A 24,251-nucleotide genomic window follows, 5' to 3' on the forward strand; every position below is an offset into this window, starting at 1 on the left:
TCATTTACTTCTTTTTGTCCCTGCAGTCTGTTGATCATCAGCCCCCTCCCAGCTATATTTCCCTGTCACTGTGGCAATAGTCAAACAGGAAGGGCCACCATTCAGGAAACCATCAGGTTTGTTTGACATTTGTCTGTTTTCTTGCACTTTTTCTTTTACCCACTGGATGGATGTGCAACAGGCTGACTTCAAAATTCTGCAAGGAATGTTTTATTTAAGCAGCTCTGTCTCTCCCCCATCAAACATGAGTTGTGGTTTCCCCAGTCTCCACCATGGAAAATCCGCATGACCCTTTGTGCCCTTGAGTGTCACTCCCCCAGGAGAGGTGAGCAGGGCACAAATGTTCAATGATTTCCTTATCTGCCTGGCTCCTTCAATGCTGGGGTTTCACAATTAGGGCTCCATCCCTCTGTACCACAAAGTCAGGCCCAACTCATTTTTTACCCAGTGACTTTACCAGGAAGGTAGTTTCAGTAAGTAAATGGGTGATACTGTGGTATGTTAAAGTGAAAAAGAAAATTCTGAAGTTGTGAATGAGCAAATAAGGGGGAAGGAAAATGCATAATAATAAAACATTAATTCAAGCTTTGTTATTAAATAAAATAAGAAAAAAAAGGTAGAAATTGAATACCAAATTCTGAATAATCAAACGTGATTGTGCACCCCTGGTACTTTGAAAAATGGCATATAACAGATATGTAGCTGATGAGATGAGTCTATGTCAACTGGTCTAAGGATCAAATTGTCGAAACCCATATGGTCAAGAGTATGGTTTGTTGAACCATTCAGACTGAGATTGTGGTATATTAGGGACTGGGGAATTTGCTCATCTCCGTACTATAGTGTGATCTTGGAACTGGTATTGGTGTGGTGGATGCAGAGGAGCTTGCTCTCTTGCAAAAACTTTGTTTGCACTATTGGCGGGTTTTGTGTGGATTTATGTCAGTTTTTTGAATAATTGCATTGTCGACCATCTGGTCTTAACCATAAGTGCTTGTGGTTTCACAATAAACTGACATAGATCCAATGAGATATTTCGGTGAGAAGCAGAACATTGAGATCAAATTTGAGACCAGTGTTATACAAAAAATGATAAGTAGAATATCTGAATGGTGGAAAACTGCAATACTATATGATCCAAAAAATTTGCATACTATTTGTGATATTTTCCAGCATTACCAGAAGGCAATATTTTCCACCATTAAATATCAGCCATGTGTGACATTTTTCACAAGAGCCTGTACTGATACTAGACACATCATGAAATATCTGACTAATGTAATTAACATTGTTTCAACTGTCAGAGATGATCTAGGTTTTCTTGGCTTAAGAATTATAAATAGTTGTGTATGTCATCAAATATGTAGAACTGATAATAGTTTTCTTTTAATAGTATAGCACTGTCTACTGTAATATGGTATGTGCAGTGTAGCAGCATGCTTTAAAAAGGTATGATAGCTTTTATATATATATATATATATATATATATATATATATATATATATATATGTGTATGGATCTAGGACCATTCAACGAAATTTCAGTAGTCCAAATCCACAATCACCGAAAACACTTTAACGAAAGTGCTTTCACTGAAAAAGCGCTTTTGTTAAAGTGTGTTTAAAAAAAAAATAAAACATTACTTTTATGTTTTTGCAGGGGGGCAAGCCTCCCTGCACCCCCCACACTGCCCCTACTTAAATATTCTCATGCTGAGGTCGCACTACTGTAGGGAAAAGGGAATATTCCCTTACCCCCACTGTAGTGCGATCTCAGCAGCAGGCATACTTATGCGAAAGTGCTTTTAGGTGAAAAGCACTTTTGCGCAAGTATGCCCAGCCGAATCTCTTTCGGTTATGTTGTCTTTCGGTGATCCATATGGATCCCATATATATATATATATATATATATATATATATATATATATATATATATATATATATATATATATATAAATATATACATATCTATATCTATATCTATATATGTCTATATCTATCTATATATATGTAGATCTACTTTGGAAACTCAAACTCTCAAAACTTCAAACTTCATATGATCGAGACCATAACACTGAAGTATTGAAAGTTTGAAACTTTAATAAAAAATAAAAGCAAAAATTGTTTTTTTACATTTGTATACGTTTGCGATGCACGACTAGGCTTAAAAAGGCCCTTATGATCATTAGCCTAGTAAACACCTATGAACCTGTGCAATTCCAATCACTTCCTCATGTGCAATATCACCCAATTTCATCTCTGTGTATAGTGTACTTTTCTTTTCATGTGTTAATCATCTCTTAGTCGGCATACTGCTGAAATGTACCTTATTACGAGGAAAGTACCTCATTTAGGGTCTTAAAAAAGTTCATGTTCCTCAAAATTCCACATTGAAAGGCCCTGTTACACATTCCATATTAGGAATTTTTAACTGATATCCATGATAAATAGAAATGAATCATATTAATTCATTAAAAGGTCTTTATTATAAGTAAAACCCGCATATTGTAACCATCCCATGACCTTCCTAGTTGAAGCTGTTCATAAGCCATCAGTATGTGTTCCACAGTTTGCCCATTTGCTCCACATTATGTGGGCTAGTGTTCCTCATTTTGGAGAAGGAAGGTTGAGAGCTGTGGTAGTCAGTGTTGTCTAGTGTATATAAATCGTGTGTAAGCATGTGTGTTAGCTACCAGATATTTTCCTTTGTACTATAGTTATTGCTTTTTCTTTAATACCTATCATGTCTTGTCTTTTTGTGTATATTGTTTCCTGTAAAAGAGCTGACACTTGAAATTTCTTTTAGGTGGCACTTGTGTTTCCTAAATGACAATAAAGTTTCTTTGAATGTTTGAATATTTATTTCCTATTTTCTTATGCATTAAGTAATGCCATTCTCTGTCTTCCTCTTGTGTTTCATTCAGATGCTACCTTGCTTGTGAATCACCATGTTCTACCCTCCTTTATTATTTTACACAAGCTGTGTTGCTTTCGCGATGGCACTTAATGTACTTCCATTGTGCTGTACAGTTCCCTCATGGCTATTTGCTAAACGTTTACAAGTAACTGTCCCATTTTTGCATGGTCTTCCATCCTTACACCCAGGACCATCGTGTTTAGTTAAGTTAAATTGTTTAGATGACGGATGACCACAGTTTGTTGATTGTTATTATGAAATGTCTGTCTCCTTGGAGACCTGACACTTTATCTTCTTGATATGAAAATGCAGGGTGCAGCTGTCTTGAAACCTGCCACCAGTAAGGCATCAGAAGTGATCCTGCTGATGATATATGCAGTTGCACTTAATTAGAATACTAAAATCCTCCATCAGCAATACCTCCATGTCTTTGCCAGGGGTGTAACCAGAATGTTTGAAATGCTACACCAACTTGAATAATATACCCCTACAAAGTATATTGGAAAACATCCATTTCAGTATTAATAATTTTACAAAACGGTTAATCATAAAAACAGAAAAAAATCAGAGCTAATAAAAAGGGTCATGACTGAATGATCCAGGTAGCAGTATCTTACCTCATGCAACCAGACCTTAAAACATATAAACCATGACACGTGTGGAGTATACTCGACTATGCCCTTCTGCATCCTAAATACTGACTGCTTCATTTTTATATGTCTTCATGTAAGTAATGGTTCTGTATTCTAGAACTATGTTAACTGCACTGCCATGTACAGCTTTCATTATGATCATCAATGCCTCCTCTCATGCTTGATGAATGACTTCTTCTCTTGTTTTATTCCATCTTCTTGTATTGAAGGTTATACTTCCTGATATTTTTCTCTTCTTTCTTTCTATAACCCATGTATCCTAGAGTGTTAACATCATAGTCATGGTTATATGTGTACCGTACTTTTGTTGGGGATGTCAGCAATTCTTCATGTCTGTCTGCATGTTGTCCTTGGCTAGCTTAAATGCTCGCTAATGAGCCACTTGAACCTGTCATTTAGGGTCCTCTTCCCTTTCTAAAGAGATGGTGGCTATCAGGTCTATATAGGACTGTAAAGCTCAAAGTGAGAATGTGTAAAGTTATTGAGTGCCTTTTAACTGAATACTGGAAGACTGATTCAATTTTGACGAAATCACTGCCAGCAACAATTGGATTATTCCTTTTCTACACTGTTGTGTGAGCTCAAAATAGGCACATTTATTTTGGGAGGTCTGAGGTTGTCCCCCTACATGGGGTGTAGGGAGGTTTACCCCCAGAAAAAAAAAACGTAATCTAATGTTCAGTGAAAGTAGCTTCAGCAAATTGTATTCAGACTATCAGCATGTGATGCTAACTTATCAACATGATTTCCTTAAAGTGTTTCCCCAGTCTTCACTATTTTGGAAGCAAAACCTCCTTAAGCTTTTCACTGCTTAACCCTCACTAGGTAAATTGCATAACTCAAGATACAATGTAGAAGAAAAAGTAAGGAAAAAGCAGGCTAAAGATAAAACCAATAACATTTTCAGAATTACAGACACTTTAGAAACTGTGCCAAGTATCAAGCAAAAGCACATAAGAAATCCTACTACCCTAACATACCATATACTAATTAAAATAACCCAAAACTGTTTTGGTCATCCTTAAAGATCTACTACATCCTGGCCAAGTTACCACACCAGTACCCTCAACAAATAGCCATACTTATACTAATAGTACTGTCAATAAAATAAATAGCCATTTTATCCAAACTGTTTTCCCTAATTAAGGACAAGTCCTGTCCCCTTACAATCTTCCCTCCCCAAATACACTGCCATGCATGTTCATTTACTTTCCTACCTGTCCCTACTTCAGTCATAAAGAAACACCTCCAAAACCTAAAACTGACAACACTAGTTGCAGACAACCTACCAACCAAATATATCAAGATGGAAGCAGATCTTCTTGCTTACTCAGTCTCCATCTTGATCAAGTGCTCCGTTAAAGAAAATGATGTCCCCATCTTTTGGAAGAAGTCCTTCATTATACACTTACATAAAAGCAGAGAAGACCACAAACCTGTCCACCATCTTATAGCTGTACTACATCTTTTATCAAAAATTAAAAAAAAATCATACATATACAATTTGTACAACACACTGTAGACAGTAAACTCCTCTTATCAACACAACATGGCTTCCACCCAGCCCAGACTGCCACCACTGCTCTCCTAAATTTTACTAACACTATCCATCACCACTGAAACACATGCAACATGGTGTCCTCTCTATTTCTTGACTTACTGAAAGCTTTTGACATGCTCTCTCACCAGAAAATGCTATGCTTTCAGTCACCCATTGCTATCTCAGCAACAGACAACAGGCAGTAAAATGGTATTGGCATTCTTCAAGGTTCAATTCTCGGTCCACTATCATTTAATATTTTTCATAAATAATCTCCATACTGCAAAACATGCTACTACAATAATAGCATACTGATGATTTCATCCTTATCTGCTATGCCCTTACTCTAAAAAAAAAAACTTCAAGAAATCACTCAAAAATCCTATTCATCTGTTGAGTCTTGGCTTTAAAATTCAAACCTATTTCTAAACCCAAAGAAAAACAAACTATTACTTTTCACACCCAAAAATCATAGCTGCCAGAAACACCACAATTTAAATAGTACCCCATGCAAAGCTATTCAGGGTCACTATAGATGACAATCAAACACATGACAAACACAACAATGCATCAATAAGACCTATCAAAAGCATGGTTTCCTTTAGAGGGCTAAATCATACCTTACAGATACTGCCAGGAAAGCTATTGCATCTTCATACCTCCCTTAGTGCTCCTTTACATCACCTATACCTGTAAATCTGACAGCTAGTCAGAAACATGCTACAACAAAATTGTTAAATTCACAACAAACCACCCAAACAGAACCCAACCCTGTAAGTCTCTAAGGCAACTAAACCGGCTTGAATTATAACATTATCATACATACTCTCAACTGCTTACAGACTAGACTCTCATTTATAATCCACATAACTGCCCATCTGTAAGTAATATCCTTCAGCAGTACTCCCTGTGACACTGCCTGCCCAGCTATCTGGAATTTTGTTAATAATTCCATGCCATTTGTGGATATTTATATGATTTATACAGAAGTGTATGTCATGTACTGATCTAAGCTGTATCCAGAGTGTACCCTGCTGGAACATAGAAGATTAATTTGCAAAACTTAAGAATAGTTGAGGTTAAGTTACTTTATAGCTGGGCCATAAACAAAAGATATTATCTCTCAGTTTCAGTTCAGTAGAAGACACAATGTCTAGAGTTAGGAGTTTTTGTATTGTCTTGAAAGGCAAGTAATTACTAGGTTTAGAATGTAAAAAGTGTTTTATTATTTTGTAACTTTCAAGACCTGCAAACATCTGAGAGATATGTATTTTTAACACAGGGATGTTAAGTTTTGTTAAGCTCCTGTTTAGCCTGGGAACTGAAGTCAGATGACAAAGAGTGATGTCATCAAAGCTAATCCAGCAGTAATGTTTGCTATCAATTTAAGAACTCTCTCAGAGAGAGACTAGGCATTTTGTATTTTGTCTTAGACCTAGCAAGAACATCCACTCATCATCATCATCTGCACTTGCATGTCTGTAAGTAAGATTCAGGGCATAGTACCTCTTTTAGATATAGGTAGGAATATAGTAAATATTAGTTTAGATGTTTTCTGTATTTATTTGAGACTGTCCTGCAATGTTGTTTTAAAATATTTCCAGTGACTCTGAACTCTGAAGTAACTGTGCTGGATTTACTGAGTATTGTCTTGTTCTTTTATTATTTATTATTAAATATTTTTAAACCTATCTTTGTGGCTATTTGTGAGAAATATTTAAGCTCCTAGAGTACTAGCATATGTATTTAGTGACACTGTACAGGACACTCCTAAATAGCCTTGCACGTTTCGGTCAGACTACCATTTGGATTAATATTAACATGACACGTAGGATTGATAACCCTTTGCTAAGGGGCTTAGAGTAGCTGATAAAGAGTTGGCTGTTGGCAGTCACAACTACCGTATAGTCTGGGCAAAAGGGTGCAGTCATGGAGGTAGTGGGCAAGGACGTAACTGAACCCCAGAAGCAAGAAAGGACAGTAAATTTCTTCCACAATTTACAGAGGGGGATAATTTTGATAGTTTCATTCATATGTTTGAAAGGGTATGTAAACAGTATACTGTTGACCAAGGGCTCTGGGTATGGTTCCTGACCCCCTTACTCCATGGTAAAGCTGTAACTGTTATTTATAAATTGTTCAGTACTGATTGTTTAAATTATAATTTTGTAAAGAACTGTCTTTAAGCTTTAAGTTAACACCTGAAGCTTATAGAAAAAGGTTCTGTGAGCATAGACTCGAGGCTGCTGAAAGTGTGCGTGAATATATTGCAGAACTAAGCACTTATTTTCATATGTGGCTAGGTGGATGTCAGGTCACCACTTTTGAAGGGCTGGCAGAAGTTTTTGTGAGGGAACAAGCTCTTAGCACTTTGCCTGAGGACATGAGAATCTGGTTAGTTGATAGATAATGCAATACTGCAGATGAGTTGGGGAAGAAGGGAGACCTATACCTAGCAAGCAGGGCATCACTGCACTGGAAAGGGACACCCAGTGCTGCTCATGGGTCTAAGGAAACACATGGTGGGCAGCCCAGACTGCCCAACAGAGTCTGTCAGTATCAGAGGAAGCCAATAATTGAGGTAGACATCTAGGACCAAGGGTTAAATGTTTAAAATGCAACCAGTGGGGCCATGTAACATATAGATGTCCACGGAGGCAAGATAGGGAACAAAAGGTAGGAGAGCCAGTAAGTGGAAATGACAGAATGCCAGCAGTAAGTTGTCTCAAGACAACAAGGGTACCAAACTACCACAAGAGGTTATATCCTATCTTAATGGATGGGAAAGATGCCACTGCTAAGAGAGATACAGCCTTTGACCTAACCATTGTGAAGCCTGCAATGGTTACACAGGAGCACTATTTGCTTGAGCAGTCTACTCCATTCAGAGCTTTAGGAGGGCCCCATTCCAAATACCTTTGGCTAGGGATCACATTGACCTTGAGGGTGGAAAAGGAATCAAGCAAGTAGGTGTGTTTGAGGATATCCTTGCAGATGTCCATATAAGGAATGATTTTGATAATGCAGCACTGTGGGTGCATGCAGTTACACACAGTCAGGCTTGGAGACAAGCATGTGAGTCTGGTAGCCTGGGAGCCTGGGGGAAACCCACAAAGACTGCACACTTGCAGCCAGGACTGGTGAGGTAGTTATTTCAGGGAGGGAGCTACCCTGTAACAGTGATACTGAAGGTGAGCCACAGCTGCCTGTGGGTATTGATGTTCCCTTGGACAGAGTGACTGCAAGGGCAGAGATGAGTAGTAGTACCCAAGCTGACAGTGAGGCACTGCTGTCAGAGAATACCAGACTTCCTGTAGAAGGGGATCTGGGAAGGGTTACAAAGAGAGAGTTGAGACAGGCTCAGCTCTCAGACCCTACATTACAAGGCTTGAGGGAGGTAGCTAGTGAGGCACCTGATTCTCAAGGGAAGGGGGAATCTGTATACTGGGACAAAGGGTTTCTGCATAGAGAGTGGACCCCTGAGGGAGGGCTAGAGGGTGAGAGAATACAGCAGTTGGTAGTGCCCAGAGCCTACCATCTGGAACTTCTAGCCATAAACCATGATATTCCTTTTGCAAGTCATATGGGAATGACATTTACAAAAAGATGTATTATGTAGAACTTATATTGGTCTCGGATTTCTAGAGATGTAACAGGATACTGCAGGACCTGTGAGCAGTGCCAAAAAGTAGGCAAGGCAGGAGACAAGGTGAAAGCTCCTTTGATGCCTTTGCCTGTGATTGAGGAGCTATTTAAGAGGATAACTATGGGTATTGTGGGGCCTCTGAGTACCCCAAATTCCACAAGGAAAAAGTATATCCTAGTGGTAGTAGATTATGCTGCCAGATACCCTGAAGCGGTGGTTCTTTCCTCCATTGAGGCAGAGCAGGTGGCAAATGTTTTGTTAGAGATTTTCAGCAGGGTAGGTTGCCCAAAAGAAATACTGACTGACAGAGGTGCCAGTTTCTAATCAGACGTGATGGCTTGTCTGTGGAAGCACTGTGGGTGAACCATCTAAAGACCACTCCCCTACCATCATCAGACTAATGGTCTTGTTGAGAGTTTAAACTATACACTCAAGACAATGCTATGGGCATTTGTAGACCAGTTTAAGAAGGAGTGGGACACATATTTGCCCCATCTGTTGTTTGCTTGCAGAGAGATTCCCCAGGAATCCACAGGTTTTTCACCCTTTGAGTTGCTGTATTGGCATAGGGTGAGGGGACCTCTAGATTTGATTTGAGATGAGTGGGAGGGTGAGTGTGAATCCTACAAGGAGTGTGTTGTGGAATATGTCTTAAACCTCAGGACAAGGCTCAGGGAACTTATGGGCTTGGCCCAGGAGAACCTGGCAGAAGCCCAACAGCAGAAATCTGTCTGGTATGACAGGAATGCTCGAGCTAGAGAGTATGCTGTAGGGCAGCAGGTAATGGTTCTCATTCCTGTCAGACACAACAAGCTGCAGGCAGCTTGGGAGACCCCTACAAGTTGGTAAGGAACGTCAGTGATTTTTAACTACATGGTAGAACTGCTACATAGGAAGCAGGGGCAGAAATTGTATCATGTTAACATGATGAAACCTTAATGATAGGGCGACCCTTGTGGTGAGTATTTGCAGTGGATGGCAGGAGGAGTCTGAAGAGGAAATGGTGACTGATCTCCTCACTGAGGCTCAGCCTGAGACCTCAGTGGAAGGGGTAGCAATGTCCCAGCAGTTATTCCCTACCCACATTTGAGAAATCTGAGCAGTATTACAGGAGTTTGGGGGCATGTTCACTGGGAAACCAAGGTGTACCCACTTAGTGTAGCACCATGTGGATACAGGACCCCAAAGGCCTATTAAACAGGCCCCTTATAGGGTGTCTGAGAGAGTTAAACAGATTCTGAGGGAGGAGATACAGGAAATGCTGGCAATGGAGGTAATCCAGGAGTCCAGCTGTCCCTGGGCCTCCCCAGTGGTGCTGGTACCAAAGAAAGATGGCAGCACCAGGTTCTGTGTGGACTACAGGAAATTAAATAGTCACACAGAGTCAGATGCTTACCCCATGCCTAGGACAGATGAAGCCCTAGAGCAGCTGGGTGGAGGTAAGTATCTTACCACTATTGATCTTACCAAGGGTTACTGGCAGGTGCCATTGACTCCCAGCGCTAGAGAGAAGTCAGCCTTTGTGACTCCTTTTGGCTTGTATGAGTTCACGAAGATGCCCTTTAGGATGAAAATTACCCCAGTGACTTTCCAGAGGCTGGTAGATTGTACCCTAGCAGGATCAGGAGATTTTGCCCTTGTTTACCTAGATGATATTGCCATCTATAACCATTCCTGCCAAGAGCACCTTCAGCATGTCAGGGAGGTGCTGGGCAGACTACAGAGGGCATGTTTGACCATTATGTCTAGCAAATGTCAGGTGGTTATGGCAGAGGTCTCCTACCTGGGACATAAAGTGGGGAGCAGTAATAGTAGGCCAGAACCTGCCAAAGTGGAAGCCGTTCAGGCATGGCCTGCCCCAGTTACCAAAAAAGCAGGTGAGGGCATTCTTATGGACAGCAGGGTACTACAGAACTTTTGTCTCCAAGTATATACCATAGTTGCTCCCCACAAAAGCCTGACAAGGAAAAACAAGCCAGATAAGGTAGTGCGGACTGCAGCATGTTTCTAGGTATTCCAGAAGCTAAAAAGAGCTTTGGGAGGACCCCTGCATTAGCCAGTCCAGATTACAGCAAATAATTTGTTGTGCAGGTGTATACTTCAAACCACGGGGTGGGGGCTGTACTTAGCCAAGTTTCATCAGAGGGAGAATATCACCCAATGATATATCTCAGTCATAGGCTCCAGGCCAGGGAGGAATGCTATGCAGCTGTAGAAAAGGAATACCTAGCCATAGTGTGGGCACTGCAGAAACTTCAGCCTTATATGTATGGAAGGAAATTCACTGTAATTACAGACCCCAATCCCTTAACATGGCTACATCGAGCCAGTCAGCAAAATAACAAGTTACTAAGGTGGAGCCTAGGGTTGCAAGCATATGATATGACAGTGCAGCACCACAGTGGGGTTACCAATGGCAACCCAAATGGGCTATCAAGACAGGGAATGGGGTAAGTTATTCCCAGATAGGGTCAACCCTCTCAAGCAATGTTTCTCAAGGATCACTTGAAAAACTAGCTTGAGTTTTTTGGGGGTAAAGAAATGTGATGCTGCCAGCCCAGCTATCTGGAATTTTGTAAATAATTGTATGTCATTTGTAAATATTGATATAATTTATACAGAACTGTATGTTAGCTAAGATGTATCCAGAGTGTACCCTGCTGGAACATAGAAGATTAACCTGCAAAACTTAAGAATAGTTGAGGTTAAGTTACTTTATAGCTGGGCCATAAACAAAAGATGTTATCTCTCATTTTCATTTTGGTAGCAGACACAATATCTAGACCTAGGAGTTTTTGTATTGTCTTGAAAGACAATTAATTACTAGGTTTAAAATGTGAAAATGTTTTATTGTTTTGTGACTTTCAAGACCTGCAAACATCTGAGAGATATGTATTTTAGCACAGCGATGTTCAATTTTGTTAAGTTTCTGTTTAGCCTGGAAACTGAAGTCAGGTGACAAAGAGTGATGTCATCCAAGCTAACCCAGCAGTAATGTTTGATATTAATTCAAGAACTCTCTCATTGAGAGACTGGGCATTTTGTATGTTGTCTTGGACCTAGCGAAAATATCCACTCATCATCAACATCTGCACTTGCTTGTCTGTAAGTAAGATTCAGGGCATAGCACCTCTTTTAGATATAGATAGGAATATAGTAAAGATTAGTTTAGATGTTTTCTGTATTTATTTGAGACTGTCCTGCAATGTTGTTTTAAAATATTTCCTCTGATTCTGAACTCTGAAGTAACTGTGCTGGGTTTAATGAGCATTGTCTTGTTCTTTTATTATTAAATATATTTAAACCTATCTTTGTGGCTATTTGTGAGACATATTTAAGTTCTTAGAATACTTGCATATGTGTTTGGTGACACTGTACAGGCCACTCCTAAATAGTCTTCCAAGTCTTAGTCAGACTACCATTTGGATTAATGGTAACATTACACAGTAGGATTGTATGGCCTTTGCTAAGGGTCTTTGAGTAGCTGATAAAGAGTTGGCTTGTGGCAGCTGGAACTACTTTATAGTCTGGGCAAAAGGGAGCATAGTTAGTGAACCTGTGCCAGACTTTCCCAGGCGTGTGTGTGTGTGTGTGTGTGTGTGTGTGTGTGTGTGTGTGTGTGTGTGTGTATTTGTATATCAATCAAATCTGAAAGTGTGTGTGTGTCAGCTACTTGGGCAGGGACAAGAAGCACTGGTTGAACAGAGAGGGTGCTGGAGATCTTAGCTTGGCTACTCAGCTGAGATCTCAATCCTATAGATGTGCCAGTGGGGAGTCTTATTGGGGATATGGAGAAAGAGGGAGAACCTGACCCAGACTGACTGCAGTCTCTGTGTGCTCTTAAGGGAAATTGCACTTTACTGTGTGTACTTGTCATCCTCCCATTGTGTACATCCCTCAATGTTGCCAGTGGTAAGGATTGAGGCTCCTTGATTACTGGGCCAGTGCAGAGGTGTCACACTCCCCACCTAGAAACCTGTGAACAATTACTAAATTCCTGCTAAACATGACTAAATCAAACACTAGCTCTGGTGACTTACGATCCTCTAAGTTTGTATCTAAACTATAGAATGAAATCCCACTTACCCTGAATACAAAAAACAACTTTGTTCAAATGTAATTTAAAACAATTCCTGACAGTACACTGGTTATGTCTATGTTCACAACCAGGATACCTTAATAGTTTACCACATTAAATTTTATAACACAGTGTTTCCAACATAACACCAGACATACCCCTTTTGATCTCCTCATTTGGGTTGGCATAATGGTTAAGATATTTACCACAAAAGCAAAAGGTACAGGGTTTGATTGTCAAAAAGAGAAGTTGGCTAGGCACACAATGGTCCACAAGGTCAACTAGCCTAGTATTTACCTATAAGCCTATTTAGGAATAACCCCAAACTCTACTCCTCTACCTCTCAAACCTTCTACTCTGTTACCTGTCTTAGTGCTTTGTTTCATTGGTTCCCCTATTACTACCTCCAGTTTTCTTTACCACTGCATGAACAATAGACTATAAAGTATACACACCAAAAAGCTTTGCCTTGTATCTAATTGTTCTTATCTATCTGTATGTATCCACATATGTGAATACGTCTGAAAAACAACAAGTATTATATTAAAACTGCATTTCTCATAGCCAGATACTGTATGCTGACTACAGCTCAGAGTAACTGTATGCTGTCTGCAGCTTTATCTACGTACAGGTGTACTTCCTATATTTCCTGTGTTCTAAAATCTGCCTGCATTTTCTGGTTAATATTCTACATAATACATTTCAAAGTTGTTATTGTATATTGTCCTATGTATTCATACTGATTTTACTTCACATTGTATGTAACAGATTTTTGTAATTTTGTAATTACGTATGTGCCAACACATTTATAATTTTTGTGGAGCTTTCATCCTCGAATCATCATTGAAAAGGTGCTTTGTTTACCCAGTCAGACAACAGCAAAAGCAAATAAACAAATAAATATATAAGCAAATAAATAAATCACGTGAGATACATTACTATAAATGGACTTCTACCAATTTGTCCTCTTAAGGCATCCTGACTGCAGAGATGGTGTGTTTCAGAACACACACCATTACTCATAAAATGTGGCTGGTTTAGGATTCTGTGGTGAGCTATCTGACTGATTATATTTAGATTCAGTTCTACAGTTTGTTTATGTACATGTATGTGTTATATGTGTTTGCTCTACTCTAAGAAAATAATTGCACGAATACTCTACTGTCTTACAAAAAGACGAAAACGTCTACTATATTGATAATTATTACAGAGTTTTATTACTAATCATAAAAATGAATACATAAAACATTATATTGAATGCTGCCATATAGATGAGTCTTCCATAAATTTATTATTCTTAAAAATGAACAACTTAAACAGGATGACTTTTTTGACAAGGTACAATGTATATGTTTAGAGTTAACTCTGGCATTATATTGCTGCATAACTCATAGCAATAACATGTAGAACTTTGTTTTTAGGAACAGCTATGGATACCCGAGTGGTAACTGGTACACCTCAGTGAACCCTGAATACTTCAGCACATTTGATAGTAAGTGAATGCTTTTTATTGCATTATGTTTATTTTTTTCCTGTTGAGAAACAGCACTTGTGTATTCTGAATATTCACGCTGGTGTTAGTGGTCATTAAAAATGTTGTTCTGTTAGTCCTTTTAGTTCAATTTCTGACAGAATGCTTCTCATATTTTTAGCTGTATTCCAGCCCATGCTACTTATCTTTTTCCTGTTCAAAGTCACACAGCTTGAACGTCTGCACACTAACTCACCATGGAGATTACAGTGCTATATATGATACTATGGAAGGGTCCTTTAGTTTCTTTCCCATACTAAAGTGTGATGTGCAAAACTGACAGGGGAAAGGGTATTGTAATAATATGCATTATTTATGAGATTCTTTGTAGGGTGTATCACTAGTTTTGAAGTATGATTTCAGGGCCTTGATTTTCCCCATGTCTGAATAGAGCTATATATGCTCAATGCCAATAACCATGTAATGCAAGTCACTGTGCACTTAATAAGAATTGCTGTGACTGCTGGTGGGATCCATTACCTTTATTATTAGCTGAATAATAGGAATACAAGAAACAACTGTGGTGATCTGTCTGTGTAGTGTATATGTGGAATGCTCTACTGAAGACCATGACTTTAAATTGTGACAATGCATTTTTAAGTTAACAGTTGTTTACCTTTGAAAGCCATACATTATTGTAATATAACAGCAGAGAAGATTTGGCTTTCAAATTTAACTTATTTATGTGTTTCTTTGAAATTGCTAACTGTTTAGTTCCACTGAGCCCATATCACATTTTCAGGAGAGACCACAAGGTTAAAAATTATACACAGAGCCCTAAGTACAAACATAAATAAATAGCAACTTGGAGAAGAGATTTTAATATCATTTGCACAAATAACTACAAGACCGAACTATGGAACTAAGTTTTATTAAAAGCAAAAATGCAAAGCACAGTAAATTAAAATGCTCACTTTAAAATGTTGGAAACATTCACAATACAATGGAATCATATTATGGAATAATAACACATGCTAAGTCATCACAATTATTTCCTCTTCAGGGTATAAACAGCAGAAATGACCATTATGTACACACCGATGGTAAAAGACTGAATACCAGTTGAACTTTTAGTTATCCCATCTTTTTGCAGCATAAATGCTCCCTTTAATTACACACCATTTGAAACACATATCCAGCTTTCTGGTGAACTCAGGAATGGCCCCATTTCAAACATTTCTTTATTATCCCCATTCCAAAATACCCTCCCCCTCTTCACCTGGACTGCAGACCCTTATCCATATTATGTCCAATCACAGAAATATTTACAAAAAATGACAATCAAGTTTTTGATCACATCAACAAATCAGCCTTTTAAGCAATGTTCAGCATGGATTCAGAGCACGTTATAATATATTTAACTGTCACAAAGTAACCAACAAAATTTACAGTTCAGTGAAAAAAATGTTCAGGAATTCAGCTTACATATGTAAAATTCTTTCAGAACTGCTGTTCTCAAAAGAACCTTGAAATTGCAGAGAGATAACCATATTTCAGATTAAGGTGTCTTCTCAGCAAGCATACCCTAACTGTCAAGACTTGGCCCTGTTCTAATTCTTTATTTATAAAACAAACTTTCTATGCAGATTATATTATATTATTCTACACAGGTGTGTGAACCTTTACAGCACAAATGCAAAAACAGCTGCAAAAAGATTTCAACCTACTTTTTCACTGGTTCTCTAAATACCATATAACACTCAGCTCCTCTTTGGTTAGATCTGACCACAAACTAATCACCTTGGAAATCCACATCCCTCCTACCCCCCTACAAAGGTAACCACCATGAAAAACTTTTCCAAAGCTAACTTTAGGCTCCTAAAAACTGAGGTGGCTACCTTCACGCACCCATGCAAATGCAGAATAGTTGTATGACCGCCGAATCATACACCAATGCACTGTATAACACGTGCACAAAAGCATGGATCTTGCCATACCCAATAGAACCAAGACGCTCTCCTCTATAAAAAGGAAGCCAATCTGGTGGTCCTATGCAATAAACAAACTCTACAACAGAAGGAGGAAACTGATGCGGAATAAGGTGAAGTCCCAAGACTGGAAAAACTCCCTTATTATCCTCAACAAAAAGTTGAGATCCCTCATCAAATCCCCTAAAGCTAGCTATGAAAACAAAATTGCAGCAGATAGTAAAGACAACCACAAAGCCTTCTACAGTTATGTAAAGAATCTCCACGGCAATACCTATATTTGCTCTGAGCTACTGCACAATGGTACCTTATATACCGAGCCAACAGATATTGCCAATACACTGGCCGACAGATTCAGTGAAAACTTTTCCCCTCTCTCGCCCCCCCAAAGGACCAATCACAATAGCAGTAGATGCCAGGAACCCAGTATTACTGCTGCACAGGTTAAAACAGCACTGTCCAAGGCCAAGAATGCAGCTTCTATGGGACCTGACAATATCTCTGACTGTGTTGTACATGAACTACAGAGTGAACTGGCACCTCACCTGTGTGCCCTGTTCAATCACATCCTCACCTCAGGCTTTGTCCCTACTGAATGGCGCACTGCTACAGTCATCCCTCTCCACAAAGGAGGAGCGACTACAAACCCTGGGAACTATCGCCCCATTAGCCTGATGAGCCTGATATGCAAAGTTATGGAACGCATCATCATGGACCTAATAAAAAAGGATATAGGGAATCTCCAAACTCTGGATCCCACACAGTTCGGTTTTGTGCAGGGTAGATCATGCCTGCTCAACTTGGTAGACTTCTTTGAGTCAGTCACCAGAGCTGTGGATGAAGACAAGGTGGTTCATGCAGCCTACCTTGATCTGGCCAAGGCTTTTGATACCATTCCCCACTCAGGAATCATAGAAAAACTCACTAAGCTAGGCATCAACCCCTATATCACTAGATGGGTTGCAAACTGGCTCTCACATAGAACCCACAGTGTGAAAGTAGCTGACTCCAAGTCAGACTGCCGACTAGTCATGAGTAGAGTCCCACAGGATTCAGTCCTGGGTCCTCTCCTGTTTGGTATCTACTTCTCTGAAGTCCAGGTGAACACAAAGAGACTCTGGCTGACAAATTTCGCAGATGATTGCAAGTTGGGAGCTATTATTAACTCCCCAAGTGATGTTGACATCCTGCAGAATGGCCTCACTGAGACCAATGACTGGTGTCAGAACCATGGCTTTAAGCTCAATGCCAAAAAATGTGTCGTCATCCCCTTTGGGAAAAACCCGGCTCCCGTGAATTACCACTTTGATGGTAGTCCACTGAACAGAGAAGGCATTATAAGAGATCTGGGAAAACAGGTTGACACCAACCTCTGTTTTGATCACCACATTGCCACTGTGGTCAGAAAGTCCTTCTATGTGTTACATCTCATTACTAAGGGTTTTGCATCCAGGAAGAAAGTGGTCATTGTCTCCCTCTACTCTTCCCTCATTAAGCCAATCATCGAGTACAATGCCCATTTTGGCATGTACCTCACCAGACACCTGAAACAACTGGAGAGGTTGCAAAAGTACCTCACAAAGAGGACCCTAGGCCTTAAACACTTGTCCTATATGGACAGACTCAGAAAACTCCAACTATTCTCTGCCTCATATCGCCTACTTAGAGGTGATCTCTGCTTGACTTAGAAAGCCATGTCTGACCCAGCTCTATTAGAAATGCTACATCTAAAGAAATCCCAATCCCTCTGCACCACATGCTTCAGAGACCTTAACCTCATTACCACAATTAACAGAACATGCTGGAGGGACAGGTTCATAACCCAGAGAATGCCCATGCTATGGAATAGACTTCCCATACATGTCAAGCAGAGCACCTCTCTGACCCTTTTCAAGAGAAATCTTGATGAGTTGATGGGAAACAGAAAATTCACCCCGGGGATAACTCCAGTGGCTCTACTCGACAAAGGTACCGGGAACTAAGTTCGGGTGGGACTATGCCAGGGAAATCCTATGGCTAGGCTTGTAAAGGCCCCAGGGCCATTAGTCTAGTATGCACCTATGAACCTATGAACCTATTAGGGTTGGATCTTCTGTGGCTCAAAAGGCTAGACATAGATCACCACAATGGAGTCTATAGGAGGCTGAGAACAGAGGGAGGGCTGCCACCTTGTCAGAATAATTACATTTTTGAGACTAGTAATCTCTGAGGTCTCTTAAACTGAGTGATATGTTTAGACAAATACATGCCAATAGGTGCATTATATTTGAGACAGGAGTAAAGGGGAATTAAGCCTTCGTGCGATTTAAAATTAGAAAAGCCTTTTCAAAGTACTGCAGAGACACTATGATCAAATAATAAGAATTTATCAACAAGATTGCTTAGATTCCTTACAAAAGTGTCTTGATTGTTTTGCCTACCAAAATGAACCACACTACATTTTTTCATTTGTAATTTGAGACCATTGTCCTTGCACCAACTGTTAGCATGGCCTAACCAAGGTTGGAGCAATTGTGAGTTAATGCAAGATGGGGTAACACCCAGTTATCTGCAAACTATGATAACCATAAACCAGGAGTGTTGGCCTGAAAATCTCAGAAATAAATGCCGGCCAAACAGGACAGGGTCCAAGACTTAGTCCTGTGGTACATCACTGGCAGCTTTTTTGTTCTCAGAAGTAACAACTGTAACCATAACCATGTGTTTTCAACATAGGGACTTATATTGAGATTTACAAGTCTGTAAATAATGCCTCCACAGGGAATAGTGTCAAAGGCTTTGGAATCTGACAAAGCCAAATTAATGAGTGTCAAGTATTAAGAGATTTTCAATGTCCAGATTAATGAGGTTCTATAGCTTTACATATGAGGCTAATGATTCTAATGGGTCTGTAGTTACTAGGGTCCATGATTGGGCCACCCTTGTATAATGGTATTACAATGGCTGTTTTCCAGGCTTAGGAATGCAACCATTGGAGAGGCTTAGACTAAAGAGGTTAAGAATGGATTCAGACAGGCCATATTTAGTACTGATACTCAGGCAATCTGGAATGTTATCAGGGCCCATGGATGAAGTCTTTTTAGCAGTTGAGAGGGCTGATAGAATTTGTGCTATATTAATTAAAGGGGGAGGCTTGGACTGTGGTATAGCTATAATTGCGGATGGAGTAAAATCTGATCTAAGGGTTTTAGGTACTTCCTTTGGATCAGACTGTGTAGTATTATTGCCGGATAACTCTGAACATCCTGATGCAGTTAAAGAATGATATGCAGTTATTTTTGGTTTTATTGGCTATTTTAAGATCATACTCAACTGTAAGCTTAATAATGGTGGTCTTAAGTCCTTTACAAGTTTAAGTGTGTTCTTAGTGTAGGTAGAATGAGACTTCTTTTAAGCATTAAGCAATTCCTTTCTCTTGTTATATAATTTATGTTTGTATTCCACAACAGAGGGTTGCTTTTAAATTTTCATTATATTTATGTGGCTAAGGAGTGCCTTACCAATACAACACTTGAAGAGGGAGTAGAGGTTAAAGGCCGCAGCTTTAGCAATGGGATCTATCAGAGGAGGACTCACTACAATTTATTTATCTCATTGACTAACTGAAGAAAGTTTGTTTTTGGAAAGCCCCTAAACACAGAGGTGTTTCCAGGAGAAATACCACAAATTTTAAATTAAAAGTTCATTAATTCATGGTCTCATTTAACAAGCAAGATGATACAAATGGTGATGTGCAAAAAATGTTCATATTTTTGAGGACCAGATCAAGGATATTGGGCCCCATAGGATGGCTAACTGTTTGCAAAACAGAGTTAGTATTTATAATGTCAAGGAAGCAAAGGACATGCTGACTATTGGCAGTCTAGGCCAGCCAGTTTATTCATAGAAAGTTGAAGTGCTTAGTGGAAAGGTCTTGGGTTTAATGGGGATATCAGCTAAGGTGTTAAGATAGCTATGTTCTATTGCTAGCTATGAAGTGGCAATTAAATGTGTTTATGGTGATTAGGGCATCTAACAGTTCAAATGTGGTTTCCTAAGTAATTTTTTTGTGAGGTGATGATATCCTTGACAAATATTGACACTCACCCACAACTGCCTGTAGGTCTGGAGACACGATAGGCACTATGTCCAGAAAGAGGGGGAGTGATTTCATTGCTTTGAAACCATGTCTCTGTAAATAAATAGACATGTATGAATGCATTCAATTTGCAGGAGATTCTCAAGTCTGAGCATTTTTTGTTAAGACTCCTGCTGTTGAGTAGAGCCTCATCACTGTGTTCCAGATTAGAATTTACTAGATTGGAATGTCCAGCAGATGAACTTTTCCTAACAAAAACACTACTGTGGCAGCAAAGGCTTTAGCCAGAATGCAAGTAGATCATCCCAGCCATTTCATCCCTAGATGAAAAAGAATGGATCACACCAGCAACATATACATATACAATTATTTTTTTCTTGAATAAAAGCATCATTCTGCCTGATGGCCAAATACCATTCATATCAGTATCTTTCATTCCTCAGACAAGTAACCTTCTGCACATTCCTCTGAGTAGAGCACCTAAGTTCATTTACCCCAACATGAACCAATATCAGGTCACAATCATGTGTCATAATGAGGGGATCTAACAGCCCTTGTTACATCCTGGAATCTATCTGCAGAAAAACAGGTTAACTGCCACCCTATCCTTATCCAGCTTAGCAAGGCTGGTGCCTGGATACCTGACAACAGAGACAACCATTGCTTAAACATTGCTGTGGATAGATGCTGTCTCACTGTACTGTAAGGATTGGGAGTCTACACTCTTGTGACTCTTAGAGGTATGTCTACTTACTGTGGGTATCAACGATGAAGGTGGGTGTGCTGCTGTGACAGCTAATGTCTGAAGGTTCTTACTATACTGCCTCTAAATACTTAGTTTTATCCAGCTGGATACAGAAAGGGCAAAAGCCAATTGAAAATCCATATTGGCCAGTGCAGATGAACGGGTATAATAAGCAATGAGATGATTTTCAAATATAAGCCGTCTAGATGTGTTGCAATGCATGCATCAAATTATAATAAGAAACAGAACGCATTAGCTATTGACATACTCTTGTTTTACATGAGAGAAAATGGATATATAGCTAGATTTCACTCTGGTAATGGTAAAACTGTTAAATTCATTGAATGTGATCTACTGACATGCTTACCACTACTGATGTTATACCAATGGAGTATGATAAACTGTTTGCAGGGGATAAAGCATCAAAGTCCAGCAAGTAACCACAGGAAATCCAACAGTGCAAAACCAAACTCCAAACTCCACGGCTGTGTGATACGAAAAAAGTAATATTTAAAATAAATATTTCATATTCCAACATTGATTTTATATTAGAGGATAATTTACTTCAAGGCTTGTATGACAAAGATCTATTTGAATTTTTTATGGTTTGTAAGCCCGTGATTCCAGCAATTTTTGGCATCCCTAAAACCCATAAGAGTGTATCGGATCCACCTATGAGACCAATAGTGTCAGCGCAGGGATCAAAAACACAACCATTAGCTATATATATTGATGTTAAGTTAAAAGGTTACCATCATAAACATCATCACTTACTGATTGACTCATGGGACTTACTAAAGAAAATTAACAATGTGGATTATAACAATGGAATTATTTTCATTACTATAGACGTCAAAGATCTGTTTACTCTAATACCACATGATGTAGGTTTAACTTGGTTTGAAGACATGCTTCGAGACTTGGATCTTCTTGAACCAGATGAATACCGTATTATATTGGAAAATATGGAATTGGTACTGAAAAATAATTATATCTATTTTCAAGGAGAATATTACCATCAAACCGAAGGAGTGGCAATGGGGGCAGTGTGTGCCCCCACCTACGCTAACATTGTCATGCTCTATTGGGAAAAGAATCATGTTTTCACTTCTGAGTATTACAAATATATTCATTGTTACTTCAGATTTTTAGACGATATCTTAATCCTATGGAAAGGCCAGGAACAAGATATTTTCAACTTTATTGAACACATCAACACAAGTACTACATTTTTGAGCTTTACACACGAAATTCAAAAGGATACAATACATTACTTGGATGTGAAATTAATGAAAGATATGGAAACTAATAGATATACATCTGCGTTATATCGGAAAGAGAATTTCTCCAACTCATATCTACATTTTGATAGTGATCACCCCCTTATATTAAAAAAGAACATAGTAAGGGGGCAAATGATTAGAGCCTCTAGAATGATTAGTAAGGAAGAGGAGTTTTCAAAAGAGATGATTACATTGAAGAACATGTTCATGCAAAGGGGATACCCGAGTGAACTAATTGAAGAAGCTAAACAATGGGTTACTACACACAGGAACTCTAGATATGCCCCACTGTTGAGTGGAATTATACAATACAGTAATACACCTATAAACAACGTGGATGACTTGAATACTCAGGAACTAAGAGACGAGAAGTTAAATACGAACACCCCATACTTAACTTTAACATATCACAACAATATAGATTGGTTGAGAAAAAGTATTAATAGTGTATGGGAAATGTTCAAATCCATGTCCACTAGGGTGGATGTTTTTAAGAATAAGCTTACTTACAGTTACAGGAGAAACAATAACCTAAAAAACATATTAGAGAAGGGAAAGGAAGGAAGGATCAGATGAGGATAGGTTCACCATGATTGGCAATAAGAGAGGGACCTTTAGATGTAATAGATGCCCTCAATGTCCCTTTATAGCTGGAGAAAAGTCTATTTACTTGCCCAGTCTACGTATTAGACTAAAAGCTAGAAGATACAGTAGCTGCTACACCAAAGGCATGGTTTATTTGGCTTACTGCACATTCTGTTGGTGCTTCTACGTAGGAAAAACAGAAAGACACCTACGTAGAAGAATATATGAACATATGAGAGATATTAATCGCAAAAATGTAAATAATGCACTTTATAGGCATACTATCACATGCAGTAATGCTAATTTCAAATTTTGGGCCTTGGAAATAATAGAGTGTCCCGATAGAGGTGGAGACTGGGCTACTAAATTACTATACAGGGAAATGATATGGCAACTTAGATTAGATGCCTGCAATGGTAAAGGGATGAATGACTGCATTTCTATTACCCCAGCATTAAAATTATTGGCGTCTGACCCTAAGAAACATACTTAATATACAAATATTAATAAATAATTAAGAGTTCATTACTCAAATAAATAAAAATAAATGCATGTTTTTTAAGGAAGAGTTGATGCTGTTCTCTTTAACATCAACTGGTCATTTGGTGTGGTTCAACATTTCAGTTTTGATTGTATAACATTTTTATTGTATAATAGTTTTTATTGTATTATATATTTTGTGGTGTTCATACAAAATAATAGATAAATATCTCATGATTTCCAAATATAAAATTTTATCTATAAATATACAAATTTTTAACATTTTTGATGTATACATTTTGTATATATATTTTTTGAACCATTCGTTGGATACATATTTTGGATACATAGTTGTATATCATATATTTTTAACTATAATAATACACAATACACGTACACACATAGATACGTACATATAAAATAATTTTAAAATATTTTTTAATATTTTTTAATAAAAATATTTTTTATTTTATTTTAAAAGTTAAACTAATCAAACCATTTCATATAGACACATATATATATATATATATATATATATATATATATATATATATATATACGTATTATTATCATAAGTTAATACCATCATCATGATAAATAATTATACATTTATGTTGAATTATTTAATATCTAATATCTATTTATTCATATATATATATATATATATATATATATATATATATATATATATATATATATATATACACACACTCTTGTACCTTATTCTCTGTGCACTGTAGATTTTAATTTAATATAATATGTTATTCAGTTTTTGTTTAATTGAGTTA

General features: G+C 38.3%; 1 protein-coding gene across 1 annotated transcript in view; it reads left to right on the forward strand.

Annotated features, from left to right (window-relative positions):
- Positions 1–24,251, forward strand: part of INSRR (insulin receptor related receptor) — a 467,004-nt gene that overhangs the window by 373,513 nt on the left and 69,240 nt on the right. The window contains exon 16 of the mRNA XM_044079802.1: positions 14,255–14,325. Within this exon, the coding sequence (XP_043935737.1) occupies positions 14,255–14,325 (71 nt within the window). The remainder of the gene's footprint in view (positions 1–14,254; positions 14,326–24,251) is intronic.

This window comes from Protopterus annectens, chromosome 8.part0 (genome assembly GCF_019279795.1).
Source record: "Protopterus annectens isolate FY-2018-M chromosome 8.part0, PAN1.0, whole genome shotgun sequence".
NCBI classification, from domain to species: domain Eukaryota; kingdom Metazoa; phylum Chordata; order Ceratodontiformes; family Protopteridae; genus Protopterus; species Protopterus annectens.